Source organism: Spea bombifrons, chromosome 4 (assembly GCF_027358695.1).
Source record: "Spea bombifrons isolate aSpeBom1 chromosome 4, aSpeBom1.2.pri, whole genome shotgun sequence".
NCBI lineage: Eukaryota > Metazoa > Chordata > Amphibia > Anura > Pelobatidae > Spea > Spea bombifrons.
Window position 1 is genome coordinate 14,345,493 of NC_071090.1, and position 20,451 is coordinate 14,365,943.

Below are 20,451 nucleotides of genomic sequence, written 5' to 3' on the forward strand. Positions count from 1 at the left end.
CAACTTGCACAATGCAAAGGTTCTGGATGAGAAAAGCTGCAACTACCTAAAGGACAGGGCTACACAAGATGATTAGGTAAACAGCTGACACCGCCAAATTGTAGCCATAGATCTCAAAATCTGTTTGAGTGACCGCCAGAGGCTGCAAGTGGTATAAAGCAGACAGAGTCCTGCCATGCACGGTGGAACCATGATATGCAGGGTCGCATAGCACTGTATAACATGACCCAGCTAAGCACCTCTATTAAAGGGGGGCCTGGGTGTGGTGTGACTGCAAAATAGTAATGGGAAGTTTGGTTCATTAAAGTGAATCAGATCATTTCGACTTGTTTATGATCCGAATCTTCGGATCACTCAGTGTGACTCACGGGAGTTACTGTTTCCCAGTCCCTCTGTGCAGGCACACTAACGATTGGCCCCGCCCCTTTCATTAGTCAATGAACCCTCCTGCCTGCCTACTTGAGTGATGTCACTGAAGGCAGAGAGTCGTTCAAAGATTCAAATCTTACAGTGATCCGGATCTTACAGTGATTCTCTGCCTTCATTGGTATTCGAAACATTCAGAGAATATCACAATACTTTTATAAATAAATACATTAATAATCACTGCCCTCAGGATTTACATTCCCTTTTACCTCCAACTGCACCTTAAGTTAACTTTATTAAATTAATTAAATTAACCCTTAGCATTAAATTAACCCATAACACCCCATCAACCATGACTGCCCCTAAAATTAACCCTTAACACCCCATTAAGCATAACTGCCCCTAAATTAACCCTAAACACCCCATTAAGCATAACTGCCCCTAAGTTATGGTTAATGGGGTGTTTAGGGTTAATTTTAGGGGCAGTCATGGTTGATGGGGTGTTATGGGTTAATTTAATTTAATTACGTTAACTTAAGGTGCAGTTGGAGGTAAAGGGGAATGCAAATCCTGGGGGCAGTGATTATTAATGTATTTATTTATAAAACTATGGTGATATTCTCTGAATGATTTGAATCCCTGTAAGATTCGAATCCCTGTAAGATCCGGATCCTTGTAAGATTTGAATCATATGAATCATTTGAATCATATGAATCATTTGAATCATATGAATCATTCGAATCATATGAATCATTCGAATCTTTGAACGACTCTCTGACTCTGAGTCATCGTTCCTCTGTGAATGAATGAGCTGTAACCTGATCCCAGAGTCTGTGTCTGAGTGCTCTGCAGATGACTCACTCTAGGATCAGGTTACAACTGCATGATTCACAGACTTAACTGCTACAAATGAATCGTTCAGTCTACTGAACCGATTCATCCGGATCACTAAAAAGATTCGGATCAAATGAACGATTCGTTCACGATCCGGACATCACTACTGCAAAAGAATTCACACATTAGTACCAGCATAAGGGTCATGTCTGAAAACACAGATTTATAAGGTACAGGTCACTGTATTCTGAGGTGATGATGCATTCATTAGGTCCATGTGAGAAGAATGTGTTGTAGAAAGAAGGCAGGGCAGGGTGCCAATAAATGGCTCAATCAAGGGAAAGAATTAGAATACCACACAACCTTTCAAAAAGAAAATATGTAATACTAGACACCACTACATATCTAATCTAATTTCATCCAAAAATGGCCATGCCACTAAATTTACACAGCTATCCTCCAGGACCAAATAATAAGTCAATACACATGTGACGGAAACTTCCATGACTGGGGCCACCGGAGAGGCCTGACAGCCAGCCTCCTCCCTATTGACTATGGGCCCTGACTTTGTAAAGACTTCTGTGGCTACCCCCAGCAGTATATCATCCCATCACTTGCTGAGGGGATTATCTCCAGCAGACAGCCAGGATCTGCAAGCAGGGAGTGACCGCCATTGTTTTACTTTAATATAAGATCCCCCACCCCAGGGTGCATTAATGTGTTGTATAAGCCAGTCCCCCCCCCCCACACAGTTCCTCCACTACAAACATTTACCCCGGCCATCCCTGGTTTCGGCCAGTAATAGATAGTGGAGGTTGGGACCCTATTGTATTGTCAATCCCGTTACTGCCCCTGGGAGGCAGATTAAGAGGGCGGTTTATATCCCAATATCTTGATTATGTTAATGTGTGTTTTGCTGGATATATCCAGCCCTGTGTGTCTAAAATAAATCAGCCTTCGTTTGGTTATACCCTACAATGAGTCTCGGCTAGTGACTGGGGAAAGAGTGTGTGTCCCAGGCTAAGGGAGCACAAGCCAGCGGAGGTAGTCGGTCGGACTAGCCATATGTCCCACACATATTAATTCATATGTAATTTCATATTTAATAAAAATATAATATAACTGATTATTTTCTTTTATTTGCCAACCTGCCCCCCAGTTATGCACATCTGCCCTACGGCTTGCCACTCTGCTTCCCTGATTTGCCACTCTCTGCAACCCTGATATGCCTTATACCCCCTATATGCCACTTCGCCCCCCTGATATGCCTCATACCCCCTATATGCCACCCCGCCTCCCTAGTATGCCACTTTGCCCCCCCTATATGCTACTCTGCCCCCAGATATGCCTTATGCCCCCTATTTGCCAGTCTGCCCCTCTGATATGCCTTATGCCCCCTATATGCCCGGGGACTTACCGACGCATCCCTAGGCTTGTCCCCTGTGCTCCAGACTCCCTGGTGTCAAGTGGGGGCAGCCGGGACTTCCGCCAGTGCTTCTATGACTGAGCATCAGAAGGTCACGTCACGTTGGTGCTCCGTCATAGACAGAGCCGGCCTTAGGTGTTCTGGCGCCCTGTGCGGACTACTCCTCTGGCGCCCCCCATCCCAAAAAAAGAAAGGAATAAAAACTTGTAACAAAACCCCAATCACTATATACTACGCCAAATATTGATGTGGTGTAGGCCTACCACTTCATTGTCTGGCTTAGTAGTAGGGATGCACCGAAACGAATTCTGGACTGAAACCGAAAGTGCAGCATTTACCTGGCCAAAACCGAATATGTTTTGTAACACACCAAAATAGGACAAAACAATGAAATAACAATTTTATATATATATATATATATATATATATATGATTAACAGCAATCACATTCCTATCATGCCCAGACATACCCAGATTCCAGGATGTACTCGCAGACTTGGCATGATAGGAGTATGATTGCCCTATCTACCCCTTCTCACTCTCTTCTGCCCTATCTACCCCTTCTCACTCCCTTCTCCCTGTCTACCCCCTTTCCCCTGTCTCACTCCCTTCTCCCTATCTACCCCCTCCTAACTATCTACCCTTTCCCTCTTTGAAGTTCACTTCAGGAGTCCTGCGGTGGGGGTGCAAGGCCTCTGCCTCCCAGCTCTGCCACTGTATGGAACAGTATAGAATGATGGGAGTTATGATGTACTTTTAGAGCATAATTAGATCATGAAAAAGACATTGGAAATGGTACATCATAACACCCATCACTCTCACACACTTACCAATCCACACGCATACCAATCCACACGCACACCAATCCACACGCACACCAATCCACACGTATACACTAATCCACACATATATACCAATCCACACACATACCAATCCACACACATACCAATCACACACATACCAATCCACACGTATACCAATCAGGGGAGGGCTGGCAGCCTAAGGCCTGGGGGGCAAGTCAAGTGAAGTGGCTCCGCCCCCTCGCACTCACCTTTCACCTTGCTCCCATCACTATGCGGCCATCAGACTGCTGGAAAACTTATCTTAACGGCCGCTGGGTGCTGATGCCACCGGCTACCGGGAGCTACTTTAATCCTTTTTTTTATTTATTTAATATGCCAGATCGGCTTGCCATATTAAAAATAAATAAATAAAGTATTAAAGTAGCGCCGGCCGGCGGCATCAGCACACAGCGGCCGTTTAGATTAGATTTTGGCCCTGATACACACATATACCAATCCACACATATACCAATCCACACACATACCAATCCACACATATATACCAATCCACACATATATACCAATCCACACACATACCAATCCACACATATATACCAATCCACACACATACCAATCCACACATATATACCAATCCACACACACATACCAATCCACACACACATACCAATCCACACACACATACCAATCCACACACACATACCAATCCACACATACCAATCCACACACACATACCAATCCACACATACACCAATCCACACATACACCAATCCACTCTCACTGAATGCTTTCCTACCTTTCCTCTTTTCTCCTTACAGCTCCTTTTCCTTCTCTTCACTCCTCTTCTTCAGTTCTTCTGTCTTCTTCCGGGTCAGAGGGCACGGACAGCGGTGGGCGCGGCTTCAGTGTTGTGCGCCGGGATCTGACAACAAACCCCGGCGCACAGCAGCTCTTGCCGCGCGGATCACAAGGGAACGGTATCGGAGGTCTTTAACAGACCTCCGGCTCCCTTGAGTGATTTTAAGACGGGTTCAAGGGAGATGCTTGAGCTGGAGGTCTGTTAAAGACCTCCGATACCGCTCCCTTGCGAGCCTGCTCCTCCAGCGGCGGACATTACTGTCCGTCTCTGGAGGGGTGCCGAGTGCCCCCCTGATGAGCGGCACCCAGTGCGGACCGCCCCCCCCCGCTAGGTACGCTACGGTGGCGTCGGCGGACCCCGCGGCGGCGCCCCCTGGAGTGTGGCGCCCTGTGCAGTCGCACAGGTTGCACACCCCAAAGGCCGGCCCTGGTCATAGAAGCCCTGGCGGAAGTGCCAGCAGCAGCGGAAATTGTCTCCATGCATAGCGCAGACATTCACCGGCTGCCAGAGAGGAGGATCCAGCTCTCCTGCAGCGCCACGTGGGATCCTCCTCTCTGGCAGCCGGTACATGCCTGCATGATGCGCGGAGACAACCTCCGCTGCTGCTGGCCGGTACTTCCGCCAGGGCTTCTATGGTGGAGCACCGGAAGATCATGTCACGCCCACATGGCCCGGCAGAAGTTCCGGCAGCAGCGGAGGTTGTCTGTACGAGAGGAGGATCCAGGTCCCCTGCAGCGAATATGAGACGACAGGTATTTTTCAGAACACTTGAACATTTCAGACAAATACGTTATATATATATATATATATATATATATATACATACACACACACAGACAGTCATGTGAAAACAGTACACTCTCTTTGAATTCTATGGTTTCCCGTATCAGGATATAATAACAATTATCTGTTCCTTAGCATGACATTATACAGTGTCATGATTTATTTAACAAAAATAAAGCCAAAATGGGGAAGCCAGGTGTAAAAAAAAACGTAGCTTGTAGAACCACCTTTAGCAGCGATAACGTCTATATAACTTTATCCGTCTCTCACATTGTGGATGAATTTTGTCTCGCTTTTTTGTTACAAGTCTGCTTCAGTTCATTGAACTTTGTGGGCATTTGTTTATGCACAGCATTTCAATGAGGTTGAGGTCTGGACTTTGACTGGCCCATTGGAACACCTTGATTCTTTTCTTTTTCAGCCATCCTGTTGTAGAATTGCTGGTGTGTTTGGGATCATTGTCCTGTTGCATGACCAAGTTTAACTATTAAACAGATGACCTCACATGTGACCTTAGAATACTTTGGTATACAGAGAAGTTCATGAGTGACTCAATGACTGCAAGGTTCCCAGGTCCTGTGGCTGCAAAACAAGCCAAAATCAAGCTACCACCATGCTTGACAGTTGGTAGTAAGTGTTTGGCAAAAAACAAACACAGCATTTCAGCACAGACTGTGCCACTGTGCATTATGACCAAACATCTCCACTTTGGTCTCATCTGTCCAAAGGGCATTGTTCCAGAAGTCTTGAGGTTTGTTCAGATGCAACTTTTCAAACCTAAGCTGTGCTGCCATCGTCTGACCTTGGGTCAAATTTGCTGGGAAATCCACTCATAGGAAGATTGGCAATTTTCTTGAATGCTTTCCACTTTTGAATAATCTTTCTCACTGTAGAATAATTCCGTTTCCATTGTTTGGAAATGGCCTCCAGATTTATGGGCAGCAACAATTACTGTATTGGCTCGATTATAGGCCACACCCTTAAAGTTTGGTGCTATTTTAAAGAAAAAAATATTTTTAAAGAAAAAATGCACATGATGAATGGTTAAACAGTATTTTATCTAATGAACAGGAATACCTGTATTTTAATATTTTTGGTATCTATTATGCAGCATGTAGGTTATATACAAACAGAAATTTGGAAAGCCAATATCCATTTTAAGGTCCCCCTTAATTCATAATGCCCCTCTGCCCCCCCTGATATGCCACTCTGTCTCCAGATATGCTTGATGTCCCCCTGATATGCTTGATGTCTCCCTGAAATGCCACTCTGCTCCCCTGATATACTTTAAGCCCCCCAGATATGCCACTCTGCTCCCCTGATATGCTTTATGCCCCCCAGATATGCCACTCTGACCCCCAGATATGCCACTCTGCCTCTTGATACACTTCATGCCCCCCAGATATGCCACTCTGTGTCCCCCCCCCCGACTTACCAATGCATCCCCAGACTCCCTGGTGCAAGGGCAGCCTGCGGAGGTCTGCACGATGCACGTAGACAACCTCTGCTGCTACTCGCCACAAAGCCCCGGCAGCGGAAGTATGGTGTCTAAGCAGCGGAAAAATATCAGATGCCTAAAAACAGAGGTCTGTAGTTTATTGGAGTAAACAAGATGAAACCGTGTTTTTTTTTTGTTTTTTTTTTATTAGTTATTCTACATTACTATATGGCTCACTGTATTTAAGGTTAAGAGGAAATATTTGGCTAAAGGACTTTCCCTTTAAGTGTCTGTCTTTCTGCTCTCTGGGGAACAAAATACTTAACTTTCCACCTCTTACTTAGTAGATGCATTTAAGTAAAATGTGAGTGTCCTAGAATCCTCATCTGTTCCTTGTAACTAAGTTGGAAAATGTGGAGTGCTTGCACACCCTATTTTCCACAGACTTGAACATTGTCACAAAACATGCACACTCATATTTTATTCCATTATGCAGGCACTCAAGAAGAACGGGGCTTGGTGAAATGGAAACAAGGACCGGATGAAAACAACCAGGGTTCTGATGATTTGAAAAGCTATGATTTTCCATGTGGAATGGGTATAATAAAATACATAAAATGTTTCAGGAATATACCTATTTGTCCAGTTTTTAAAGGATTTAGGTCCAACAAATTCCAGCCTTTTACAATTAAGGAAAATAATGAAAGTAAAGGGAGCATGTGTACTAAAGTCTAAAGCACAGCCATTTTAGTTTTTATTGATATTATTCCTTGATTATATTTACTATGTTAAAGTTAATGAAATATTGTATTAGCCATAAATAAATGTAAAAAATGCATATATATATATTTATGTATCTGTGTCTTCATTGTACTTGCGGCAAACAAATGCAACCATTTCTTAAAATGGCCTATAGCCTGTGCCTTTTGTGTCAGTATGATTATTCTTTATTTAGTTTGTTTACCTCTTTATAGTTTTGTAGACTCTGCATCAGCCTCACATAGATAGGTATAGATAGGTTGTGCACACCCTTAAACTAATACTTTGTTGAAGCACCTTTTGATTTTATTACAGCAATCAGTCTTTTTGGGTAGGAGTCTATTAGCATGGCACATCTTGACGTGACAATATTTGCCCACTCTTCTTTGCAAAAGCGCTCCAAATCTGTCAGATTGCGAGAACATCACCTGTGCACAGCCCTCTTCAGATCACCCCACAGATGTTCAATTGGATTCAGGTCTGGGCTCTGGCTGGGCCGTTCCAAAACGTTAATCTTCTTCTGGTGAAGCCATGCTTTTGGATGTGTGCCTTGTCGTGCTGAAAAGTGAACTTTCCTTTTTATGAAATCCACTATATGAAGTCCTTCTATAAACCATCAGAAATATCATACAGCTGGGCATACATTTTAATGTGCTATGGCATCAAAATAGCAGCTCCTACATATAGCTCAACTCAAATTAACAAAGGTTAAGATTACTGCCACTATATATATTCATATATATGCTGATCTCCAACACAGGATGGCTCTCCCACTATGAGCGGACAAGCTGTACTGTGATTGTCTAGTGCTGGAATCCTTTTTTCTTTGTGCATTTCAGTTATACCATCTGCATTGCTGTGACTCTATAGGGGCTACTTGTTATGCCTCTAACTGCTGTAGTCATCTGCCTTGCTGTTTGTTAATCGCAGCCTCTGTCTGGCTGACATGTAGCTATGACTACAGTGACTGCGCTACATCCACATTTAATAATCCTCATGCTTGAAGTAATGTGTTGTACTGTATTGTTTGATAGCCTGTTTCTTCCAATAATCCCTGTAACATTCAGCCTCAAGATATTATTCTACCTTTGCTTTAACTTCCAAAAGCCTTTCAGGCAGTGGCGACTCTAGAAACAATATATAGGGGGGGCACACAAGATACCACAGTCAAACTGGGGGGGGGGGCATTAATAATTTCCACCATTAAATCATACCACTGAAAAAACACATATATATATATTGCCAAGAGTAATGTGCTATGGAATGATACTTTTGTTATTCGACAATACAATACTTGATCATTCAACATGGGAAGCCTGAAGCCACAATTTAGTAAGACTAATCCTTGAAATCCTTTAAACAACACAATTCCTTAACTTTTGCACTAAATGATTTCAGGGCCTAATATTAGATCCTGCTGCTGATATATATATATTAGCCCCTATTGCCCATATATATTAATATTAGACCCAGTTGGCGATATATATTAATATTAGTCCCTGCTGACGATATATATATATATATAAATATTAGACCCTGCTGCCGATAGCAGGTATAGATCAACACATTAACACACAAACCCAGCTTTGCATGTATAGATCAATTTAAATTCACTTGTGATCTCAGCACTGAAGGTATATATCAAATAAACAGAATCAGACATATAAATCCTGTATTTGCAGGTATACAATAATAATATATGAAACGTAGCATCGCAGGTATAGATCAAATAAATACATGGAAACAGCATTGCAGGTATTAATCAACTGAACAACACATACAAACCCTGTATTTGCAGGTATACATAAATAATGTATGGAAACATAGCATAGCAGATGTGGATCTACAGAATAACACACAAACCAAGCTTTGCAGGTACAGATCAATTGGAATTCACATAAAAACACAGCATTAAAGGGGTACCCCCTAAATTACAGGCATAGATCACAGGTTGCACACCCCAAAGCAAGCCCTGGCGTCCACACTGTCCACATAGAACATGGCCAGCACCCAGATAACACACATACGATTTGCCATCTTTGTCCCATATACACCCTGCCTGTGCCATCTCGGTCCCCAAGGCTCAAACATCCTGCTAGTGCCATCTTTGCCCTTCCACAATTATACATCTATGATACACACAATCACATTAACTCATGCTCTCCCTCATTCAGTCAATTCATCCACATATTAACTCATGCTCTCCCTCATTCAGTCAATTCATCCACACATTAACTCATGCTCTCCCTCATTCAGACAATTCATCCATTTTAAGAAACTACGCCCCTTGGAGCTTCAAATGAGGGGCTACATGTATTTCTAGGACAAAAGTTGAGTGCACAAATAATGATGGAATATGTCGCTTTGGCTAGAAAATATGTTTTTTCTATCCATAGCGACATGTTCATTTGTGTCTAGCACACTCCAGGTTTGTACTAGAAACACATGCAGCCCCTCATTTGATGCGCCAAGGGGTGTAGTTTTTGCAAATGTGTACTTTTTGTGCCATAATTTAACTTCCTACATGAGCAGTAATGCCACGTCAAGGCTTCAACCCTAATCATTCACACGCCTTTCATATCTCCATTCACTCGCAGAAGCACACACCATACTTTCCATACATTCACTCACAGAAGCACACACCATTCTTTCCCCTTACAATCCCAAAGAAATGATGGTAAAGGGAGAAAAAAAATCACTTTTACAGCAAAAATAAGTTTTGCAGTAAAAATGCAAGGCGCTCCAGGGATGATATGGTTACTCACCTACCACACAGGCTAAATGGCTGATTTTAATAATATTTGCAGTTCATCAGGATTTCAAAAATTGCCTCCCTCTACCGTTGGCTAAATTTAACCCCATGATCAAAGGGATCATGGGATTAAAAATTAGTATCGGCCGTTTTTAAAAAGGGAATGTGACTTTTTATAGCTATATGATCGCTGTGGTAACATTGGCTACCACAGTGATCATTTAGCTAGAATACTTAAACTTTTTTATTTTTTATTAAGTTTAACTACTTTATGTTTAAATCATTTTTTTTACATTTTTTTAACGTAATTTTTTTAAATTCTTTTACAAGCTTTTATATTCCGTCGGAAAGGTGAGATAATTACCTTTCCAACGGTATATGTTGGAGGTCTGTAGCTGCTCAGATGCCTGAGATACCGGCATCTAAGCAGCATGCCCCCATAACGCTTTAACTGACAATTGTCAGTTATTAACAAAGTTGCGCGGTGACGTCATCGCGTCATTGCGCGTGCCGTCACGGGCCGGATCGGGTGGCCCCGGTGATGCCCTTCAGTGTGAGGGGCAGATCGCCGGGGTAGGTGGTGATGGGGGTCCACAGACCTCCATCAAGGTAAGATAGTGCTAGTGACAGCATGGTGCCGTCGTTAGCACCCGACTGGGACTGCTAGCGACGGCACCATGCCGTTGTTAGCAGTCAATGGAACTGTCCTGGGTGGCTCCAAATTCGGCGGGGGGGCAACAGGGGGGCAAGGAATATCCTAGGGGGGGCAATTGCCCCCCCTTGCCCCCCTGTAGCGACGCCACTGCTTTCAGGGTTTTTTGTTTTTCTTTCTTTTTTTTCTGTATGTGTGAAGGTATGTATATATATAAACACGTGCATACTCATTGTTAACCATAGCTTTTTTGAGCAACTCAGGGTTAACATGTGAGTTGTCACTTAACCACCCTGCCCACACTGGATAGCAGCCCTATCATGAACTGTCTCAGTGACCATTGTATTAATCTTTCTCTCGTGTTGTGACGGGTACTTTAATTTTCCCTCTACCACTACAATATACGAACCCTGTTGACTCTGCATACATATAGCACAGGTCAATATACAGTATATACATCTTACAATATGGAGACTTTCGTTCACACCATGACATTTATATGGGTTTTTCCATATTGGAATGACGCTGTAATATATGTATGGTCTAATATGCGTTGGGGTTGCCCTTCTGATTACTCACTTTAATATAGGTTACTGCCTCTCTATATCTCATTGCTATTGCTGAGACATATCATACCTTTAATCATATACATGTGGAGCATGCCATGGCAGAGAATTTACCCATAAAATGCTAAGGTTGGATGACCTTGGAACATATAAGTAGCATTCAAAGCCGAACATTACATCTTACTTGAGAGTAGCAGACTACTTACCATCTGCTATTCAACTCCCTTTGATTAACTGATCATCAGCAAGTGTGACCTTCTATAAAAGTCAACTTTTTAAGGAAAGGTATTCCTTTTCCTTGCCTATTTTGTGGATGGCACAGACAGAGAGAGCTCCGCCTATCAGGTAGGAACAAATAAAATTAAACCTACTCAAACATAATGCAAAAATAATATTTATTCCTCGATGTTTTATAGATAACACAGAAGGCATCGGCCCAGGATGTAGACACCGACAGAGTGGAGTGAGCCTTCAGACTCTAGGGAGGTTCAACCTTGGTTGCTACATAAGCTTCAATGATGGCTAGCCTGATCCAGTGACTGATGAATGCCCTGAGACCTTCAAGCCCCCCGGAAGCCCATGAATGAAACAAACCGGGACGAAAATCTACAGTAGGTCTGCATGCGGGACAAGTAGATGGATAAGCACCTCCTTAGGTCTAGTGTGTGCAGTCTCTGATGTTCAGGAGTCAGGATTTTTTTTATAGAAGGTCACACTTGCTGATGATCAGTTAATCAAAGGAAGTTGAATAGCAGATGTTAAGTAGTCTGCTACTCTCAAGTTCGGCTTTGAATGCTACTTGACTAGGAGGACAATCTGCTGGGATGCATGGAAGTCAGAAACCACCTTCAGGAAGAAATTCAGGGGGAAACGAACGATCGCCTTGTCTGGGGAAAAACTGCAGAAAGGGCTCCTGAACAGAGAGAGAGATTGAAGTTTGCTGACCCTTCTGAGGACCAGGTTTAGATCCCAGGAAGGAAATAAAGGATGAGGGCTGACATCCGACCTTGGATGAGGGCTGACATCCGACCTTGAGAGTAGCAGACTTTAAGCTTAGAGTCAAAGCCCTGCTGGAGAAAGTCCAAGATGAGAGGGACAGTGATTGACAAGTTTCCCACCAGGAAGTGCCTTCCAATAGCCAAGCTGTCAGTTTCCATGAGACAGGATTGAGGTACAGGAGGGAACCCTGAGACAGAAGATCCTCCCTGCCTGGCAGATGAAGAGGACCGTCTATCGCCAGCCAGACCAGCTCGGAAAACCATACTCTCTTGGGCCAACAAGGAACGATTAAGATGACCTCCTTTTTTTTGAAATTTAAATTTTTTTTATTATTTTTTTATTATTTATTTTTCTGTTGAAAAGGCACAATAGTCAAAATATACATGAACAGACTTTCAGGACGTGCAATGGTTAATACATAGTATCACATCTCAGCATGAGGAAATAAACATGAGAAAGAGCATCAAACAATAGCCACATCATGATACATAATCACCGAGATGAGGATAGCAATCATGTAACGTACATATCAATAAGAGTTGTTAAATCACGATAACATAAAATCGATAATGGTAGTTATGAACGAAAATCGTTTCCCTAACAGCCTGAGAGCCACAGAAAAAGTGCCATTAAGAAACAAACCAGGACAACGGGGTGCCTGGAAATACTTATAACCAAAAATAGAAACCCTTGACACTTGACTCTCGACTCTGGGAGCGAAGCACCTTAGACGTATTGACCGGAATGTAATGTAAATCCATATATGTGATAGGGAATAACGATCATTATCATGTGCAAAAAAAAAATTAAAAAAATAACATGTCGTAGGTAGGCCCTCCGGGATGGGGAATGGAACATCCCATAAACCAGTGCCCTAGGCGGAAAATAACAGTAGCATAAAAAAAACTGATAAAAAACGAGAAGAACACCTGGACGCGGCCCATCAATACCTGGGGTTAATCGCCCTCCCAGAACACGGCATCACGCATGACTAGCCAAGGAGCCCAAACCTTTTCGTATTGAATCATTTGATGATCATTCCTGAAAGAAAGTTTTTCCAATACATGGATACGATCTAAATGTTGCCGCATGGACGATAAACGGGGTATCTCTATTGACTTCCAGTGACGGGCGATGAGTAATTTAACAGCCAGAAAAAAATGTATAATCAATTTCCTACTGGGGGGGGAGATGGTCGGGGAACATGTGTAGAAGCGCGAGCTGTGGCAAAAAAGGGAGGCGAACCTCTAGGGAGGACTCAAGAAAATGAAACACCTTCTCCCATACTGCTAATATAGGTGGGCACGACCACCAGACATGCAACATCGTACCCTCAGCGTGGCACCCCTTCCAACATAGGGAGGAACAGGAGGGAAACATGTGTGATAGACGTTTAGGTGTCAAATACCATCTACACGCTAACTTTTTTTGTAATTCAACATGGTTGGTACAGTGCGTCACACCCCTCATCGCCTCCTCAGACTCGAGCCACAACTCAATCGGAAATGTAGTTTCCAACTCCTTTTCCCACGCCAACATATGAGGGAGTTTATTCTCCCAGAGATCAGAGAGGAGAGAGGCATAACAAACTGAGATTGCACCTTTATGGGGAGCAGAGGCTAAGCACAAAAGAACGATTGGATGCGAGGAAGAAATATCAATCGGCAGAGAAGGATTGATAGACTGAAGTAAGTGTCTCATTTGTAAATATTTGTAAAAGTCTCGTGGCGGAAACAAAAATGTGGCGCACAAATCAGAGAACGGGCGTAAAGAACCTCTATGGAATAGGTCACCCAAACGGAGGGAGGAGGCAGATTCCCAAGCCTGTATTTGTAAGTGCGGTATTAACAATTCCAGGGAGCTTAGCGGCGTAGCCCTAGTGAGGTGTCGTAGTGGAGGAAGTCATTTAGCGACCCGAGACCATGTCCAAAATGTACAAAGTGTAGTGGGTGAGAGAGGAGGGAGAGGAGGAATACAGCGAGGCGGAAGCCATAGGAGCTGCGATACTGAATAAGGGCGCAAATAGGAATTTTCCAACAATACCCAACGGGGGATGTAATTGCGGTAATGAAAAGCTGCCGCTTGTGAGAGGATCGGGGCCTTGTAGTATGCCACAATGTCCGGTGCACCCATACCTCCCTTGAACCTAGGAGAAAAGAAGGCCTGGAAATTCGTGAACGACCACTCAGATTAATAAAATCAGTAAGCGAGGTTTGTATGCGCGATAAAAACCTAGAAGGGATAGCAACCGGGACTGCTCTAAAAACATACAACAATTTTGGAAGGACCATCATTTTGACTGACACAATGCGTCCGAGCCAGGAAAAGTCAAATGATCGCCACCCTTGCATTGTGTTGAGTATATGCTTCCATAGAGGAATGATATTAAAATCATTCAACTTGGACAGGGACTTAAGAAAGCTTAATTCCCAAATAAGAGAGGTAATCACGTCGCCACTCAAAATTATATGTGGCCCGAAGCGAGGCGGATAAGTGAGCTGGGAGATGTATGTGCATAGCCTGTGTTTTGTGTATGTTAAGTTTATGGTAAGACACCGCTGAGTATTTTGTGAATTGGGCCAATAAAGCAGGTAAGGAAACTGAGGGATTCGTGATAGCTGCTAATATGTCGTCTACAAAGAGACCAAGAATAGATTCGTGTCCACCAGCATGCTGAAAGCCACGTATCAACGGGTCAGAACGGATAGACTGGGCCAGTGGTTCTAGAGCCAATGTGTACAGCAGAGGGGATAGCGGGCAACCCTGACGCGTCCCATTAGAAATCGAAAACGGAGGCGAGAGGAAACCTGAAAAAAGAACAGATGCAGAAGGAGAAGAGTAGAGGGCCATAATGGAATTGTGGAAGATGAAAAAGCAAATTTCTGGAGGACAGATGAAAGAAAATTCCAATGCAGCCTGTCAAAGGCCTTTTCCGTTTCGAACGAGATAAAGAGACATGGGGTTTTGTGCCGCGAGGCCTCCCAGGAAAGGTCAATAAACTTGCGTGTATTATCATTCGCTTGTCTGTGTCTAACAAAACCCACCTGGTCAGAGTTGAGAAGGAGAGGGAGAATCGCGGAGAGCCGATTTGCTAATAGTTTGGCATATATCTTAATATCGTTGTTCAGCAACGAAATAGGACGAAAATTCTCACATCTATCTGGTGTTTTGCCTGGCTTAGGAAGGGTAACTATATGTGCATGAAGGTTTTCAGTCGGGATACACCCCTTGGACATGAAAGATTGGAAAAGAGAAAGAAGGTGAGGACCAAGAATTGGGAAGAAAGTTTTGTAGTATAGACCTGTCAGTCCATCCGGGCCGGGGGCAGAATTATTTTTAAGTTGGCGTGTGATGATTTGTATTTCATCTAAATCTATGGGAGCATCGAGACTAAGCCTCATATCATCCGTGAGAGAGGGTAAGGAAACAGAGGCAAGATAAGCATTAATAGAGTCGGCCACAGGCTGAGGAGTAGAGGTATCAGTAGAAAGATTATAGAGAGAGAGGAATAGTAATTAGCAAACTCGCCAGCAATATGAGACGGGTCTTGCAAAACCACTCCCTGTGAGGAGCGAAGAGAGGAGGGACGCGCCAGGGCTGAAAAATGTCGAAGCTTGTGAGCTAGCATCGTATCTGCCTTATTCCCTTTGGAATAAAAACATTGTCGATTTTCAACATCATTAAAGCTGTGTGGCGAGATTGAATTTCAGCTAATTTGAGTCTAATGCTTCGAATCTCAGCAGCATTCTGGGAAGACGGAGAAAATTTATTCAAGGCCTCTAGGTCATATAGTTGGAGAAGTAAAGAGTCTTTATCATCCTCCTTCTCCCTTTGCTTTTTGAGATGTGAAGCCATACTAATAAATCGACCCCGAATCACGGCCTTATGGGCATTCCACAAGGTTTCAACCGAGTTCACAGAATCTTTGTTCTCCTGAAAAAACATATCTAAGTGCGAGTGAATTTGTGATGTGAAGGAATCGTCAGAAAGAAGAGAATCATTAAGGCGCCAGGAGCCTTTGCCCTGGAAAGGATGTGCGACACGTAACTTTAAGTGTAAGGGAGCATGATCTGACCAGTTAATGACGCCAATAGAGCAGTCCCGGATTGCCTGCAGTGTAATTTTATCAACTAAAATGCAGTCTATTCTGGTGTAAGAATTGTGTGGTGCAGAAAAGAAAGAATAGTCCCGTTCAGAAGGATGACGAAGGCGCCAAACATCATATAGTTGAAACAAATGTAAAGTGGTGGATAAGGTATTAGCAAGAGATCTCATTTGTCTGCCGTATGTACCCGTTAGGGCAGAGGAGGTATCTAAGAGGGGGTTAAAAAATGCATTGAGATCACCGTACAGAATAAGTTGACCTTTTTTAAGGGAATCTGCTTTGGATAACAGTTTCCTAAAAAAATGTGTTTGCGAGGTGTTAGGTGCATAAAAAGAAACCAAGGTATAATCAATAGAATTAATGACACAATTAAGGATCAGATATCTACCCTGGGGGTCAGCCGTTTTTTTAATTAACTGAAATGAAAGGTGTTTCGAAATAAAAATAGAGACTCCCGCTTTACACATTTTTGCCATGGAATGAAAGTGCCACGGGAAATCTTTTAAAAAGAAATTTGGAGGAGAAGGTTGTTTAAAATGAGTTTCCTGCATACAGAGGATGTGAGCGTGGTGTTTCTTGGCCTCAGAATGAAGCAGTCTCCGTTTATGGGGAGTATTCAGGCCATTAACATTTAATGACAAAAGGTTAAGGGACGCCATAGTGGTAAAAATTAAAGGGTATGGGACCAAATGCGGTAGTGGAAGAGAAATTCAACAGAGACCCCCAAGGAAGAAAATCTCCAAGTACATAGTGGGACGAGCCGCGTCCAGAACCAAGGAAAAAATAATATGTTGATATGTAAGGTGCATTTAAAAGGAAATAAAACATAATTGACAGATCATTAATCATATGGAAACAAATATCCAAGATGTAGCATTGTATTGTAAACGCTCCCAGAGTAAAAAGAAAAATAAAGGAAAACACAAAACTGGTATGAAACTCAGAACTTAATCGGCCCATACCGCTTTGGGCCGTCAGGGGGGGTGATAACCCGTACCGTGTAGAGAGACCACACAGGGATGTGAAGGTCGTTCCCAAATAAGGCAGGGAGACCTCCAACATATGTAAGAAGGAAAATAAAAAAAAAAAGACCCCAATGAGCAACTAAATAAAAATGTCGTGACTTATGTGAAAATACGTGTGTGCGCGTGCAGGCAAGGGAACAAAAGAGTATATATAAAATGTAGGGCTGCAACTAACGATTATTTTAATAATCGATTAGTTGGCTGATTATTTTGTCGATTAATCGATTAATCGGATAAAAAAATACATTATTTTAAATTGAAGAAAAATTGCAATAAAAAATGTACAATTTACACTTTCATCTCTTTATTGCAATGGCCTCTCTCTATTCACCTTCTTATTTTACTGACATAATAATAAAAGCTACAAGAACCCAAACACGGTGTTTCTCAAACTAGGTTTTAATACAAAGTTATTAGTAAATATTAATTCATATGTTAACTATTTTTCATATTTAATAAAAACTGAGAAAAAAGCCTTGTTTAAATTTTTTTAATTTACCAAACTGCCCCCAGTTATGCACATCTGACCCCCAGCTTGCCACTCTGCCCCATATATGCCTGATACCTCTTATATGCCAGATTCCACTGTGCCCCCTGATATGCCACTGTGCCCCTGATATGCCTTATACTCCTTATATGCCAGTGATATGCAACTGAGCCCCCTGATATACCTTTTACCCCCAGATTTGTTTTATGCCCCCCTGATATGCCTAATATCGATGTCTTATACCCCCTATATGCCACTGAGCCCCCTGATATACCTTTTACCCCCAGATATGTTTATGCCCCCCTGATATGCCTAATATCCATATGCCTTATGCCCCCTATATGCCCTAAAAATTCATAATACCCCCCATACACCACTATAACTCACCCATACACCACTCTGGCTCCTCCCCCTCCCATACACCACTCTGGCTCCTCCCCTCACATACACCACTCTGGCTCCTCCCCCTCCCAAACACCACTCTGGCTCCTCCCCCTCTCATACTCCACTCTGCCTCCTCCCCCTCCCATACACCACTCTGCCTCCTCCCCCGCCCGTACATCACTTTGGCTCCTCCTCTCCCATACATCACTTTGCCTCCTCCCCCCTCCCATACATCACTTTGGCTCCTCCCCCTCCCATACACCACTCTGGCTCCTCCCATACACCACTCTGACTCCTCCCCTCCCATACTCCACTCTGGCTCCTCCCATACATCACGTTAGCTCCTCCCCCTCCCATACATCACTTTGCCTCCTCCCCCCTCCCATACGCGACTCTGCCTCCTGTGAACCTCCGTTTCTGACAAGACACCAGGGAGCCGGGTAGAGAGGCAGAGTGGCGTATGAGAGGGGGGTGGCTCCCATACACCCCTCTGACTCCTCCCCCCTCCCATACACCGCTCTGCCTCTCTACCCGGCTCCGTTACTGAAGGCACTTTCATTGCAGCTTCATAGAAGCCACAGTGTAAGTGAAGGGCAGTAACGGAGTCTGTCTGTGCGATGCAGACCCTCACCGGCTGACAGAGGGGATGATTCTCTGTCAGCCGGTGGGAGTCTGGATCGCACAGACAGACTCCGTTACTGCCCTTCACTTACACTGAGGCTTCTATGAAGCTGCAGTGAAAGTCCCTGTCAGTAACGGTGCCGGGTAGAGAGGCAGAGTGATGTATGGGAGGCGGGAGGAGGCAGATGGGAGGGGGAGAGAGACGGAAGTGAGAGACCGGCCGACAGTGAGGGGAATCCAGGTCCCCTGCAGCGTTGTGGGGGATCTGGATTCCGGTGTTATAATCCGATCTCTGTTTGAGGTCGGATTATATAAAGAGAGGAGTTTTTCAGAGCATTTGCTCTGGAAAAAAACCTCTTTTTATAAATCGATAAAAATCGATCCGATTAATCGATGATGAAATTCGTTGACAACGATTTTCATTATCGATTATTATCGATTTTATAGATTAGATGTTTCAGCCCTAATAAAATGTGTCATCACTACCTTGTACAAGTAGAGAGAATGTCGTATGATGCATTGGGGTAGTGTAGGGGTTGTTATGAAGTGCAGAATACATACGTGTATCATTAGGTCAAGCAGTTACAAAGCACCAGATCAAACACCGACCGAACAAATGCGTATGTAAATGGAATAGCGCAAGGTGTATGAGGAAAGAATGAGAATGTCGTGTAGAGTGGTATGTAAGCCCGGTAGGGCACTATAAGGTCCGAGCCACAGATCTCCGGGAAAACGTATGGAATATCGTGTCTTGTGTGGTGTAAAAAGCAGAAAATTATACATTTGAAAAATGAAAGAACAAAAATACAGAATTACATAAAAAAAGATAAAAAAACCCACAGAGGGATAAAGTATAACAAAGCAGCGGGTCTCACCCCTGCAGCCCTGGAAACGTCCCCAAAAATCATGGAAAGACCCGATTGAGGTACACGTGGAGACAGAAATCCAAACAGAGGAAAAAGCGAGAGTCTAACCGGTCTGAAGATATGAATGGACCAACAGTCGAGACCAGGAGCAGTCCGCAGATGTCAACGGATGATGGAGAGCGTCCAGGACACAAGGGTACAGCATCAGCAGGAGCGGCGTAGAGCCGAAAGAGCGTTCCAGATGGGGTGAGGCGTCTGCAACAAAATCACGATGACCGCATAACGGAGTCAAAAGAAGCTGAAAATAAAGAGGAAAAAAAAACTATATATAAAAAAATAAAAAGTGTATCATGGTGAACACAACGTCCCGGGCGACTCTAGACCATAGCCTGGATATAGGCAGGAGATGTATCCAAGCAGTTCATGTTTGTGTAGGAGATCTTTTGGAATGCACTACATCCCATTCTCGGGCGAGCCTTTTGGGGGGAGACCTGGTGGGTGGAAGCGGGTCCCGCGTGGAAGGGAATTTCGCAGGTACGTCAAGCAGACCCCAATCAGAGAGCAATTGAGAGCCTGCGGCCGGTGTTTTAACCAGGTGCGTGGTGCCATCTCTGTTGATGAGTAGACAAGTGGGATACCCCCAACGGTAGGGAATTTTGTGAGCCCTGAGCCTGCGCTCACAGTAACGGACAGAAAAGCTTTACGGTGTTGCAGAGTGTACTGGGAGAG

At 43.7% G+C, this 20,451-nt stretch overlaps 1 protein-coding gene across 1 annotated transcript in view; it reads left to right on the forward strand.

Moving 5' to 3' along the window:
- SLC23A1 (solute carrier family 23 member 1) overlaps window positions 1-7,348 on the forward strand; it is a 129,399-nt gene extending 122,051 nt beyond the window's left edge. The window contains exon 14 of the mRNA XM_053465375.1: window positions 7,003-7,348. Within this exon, the coding sequence (XP_053321350.1) occupies window positions 7,003-7,241 (239 nt within the window). The 3' untranslated portion in view covers window positions 7,242-7,348. The remainder of the gene's footprint in view (window positions 1-7,002) is intronic.
- Window positions 7,349-20,451: the final 13,103 nt, after the last annotated feature.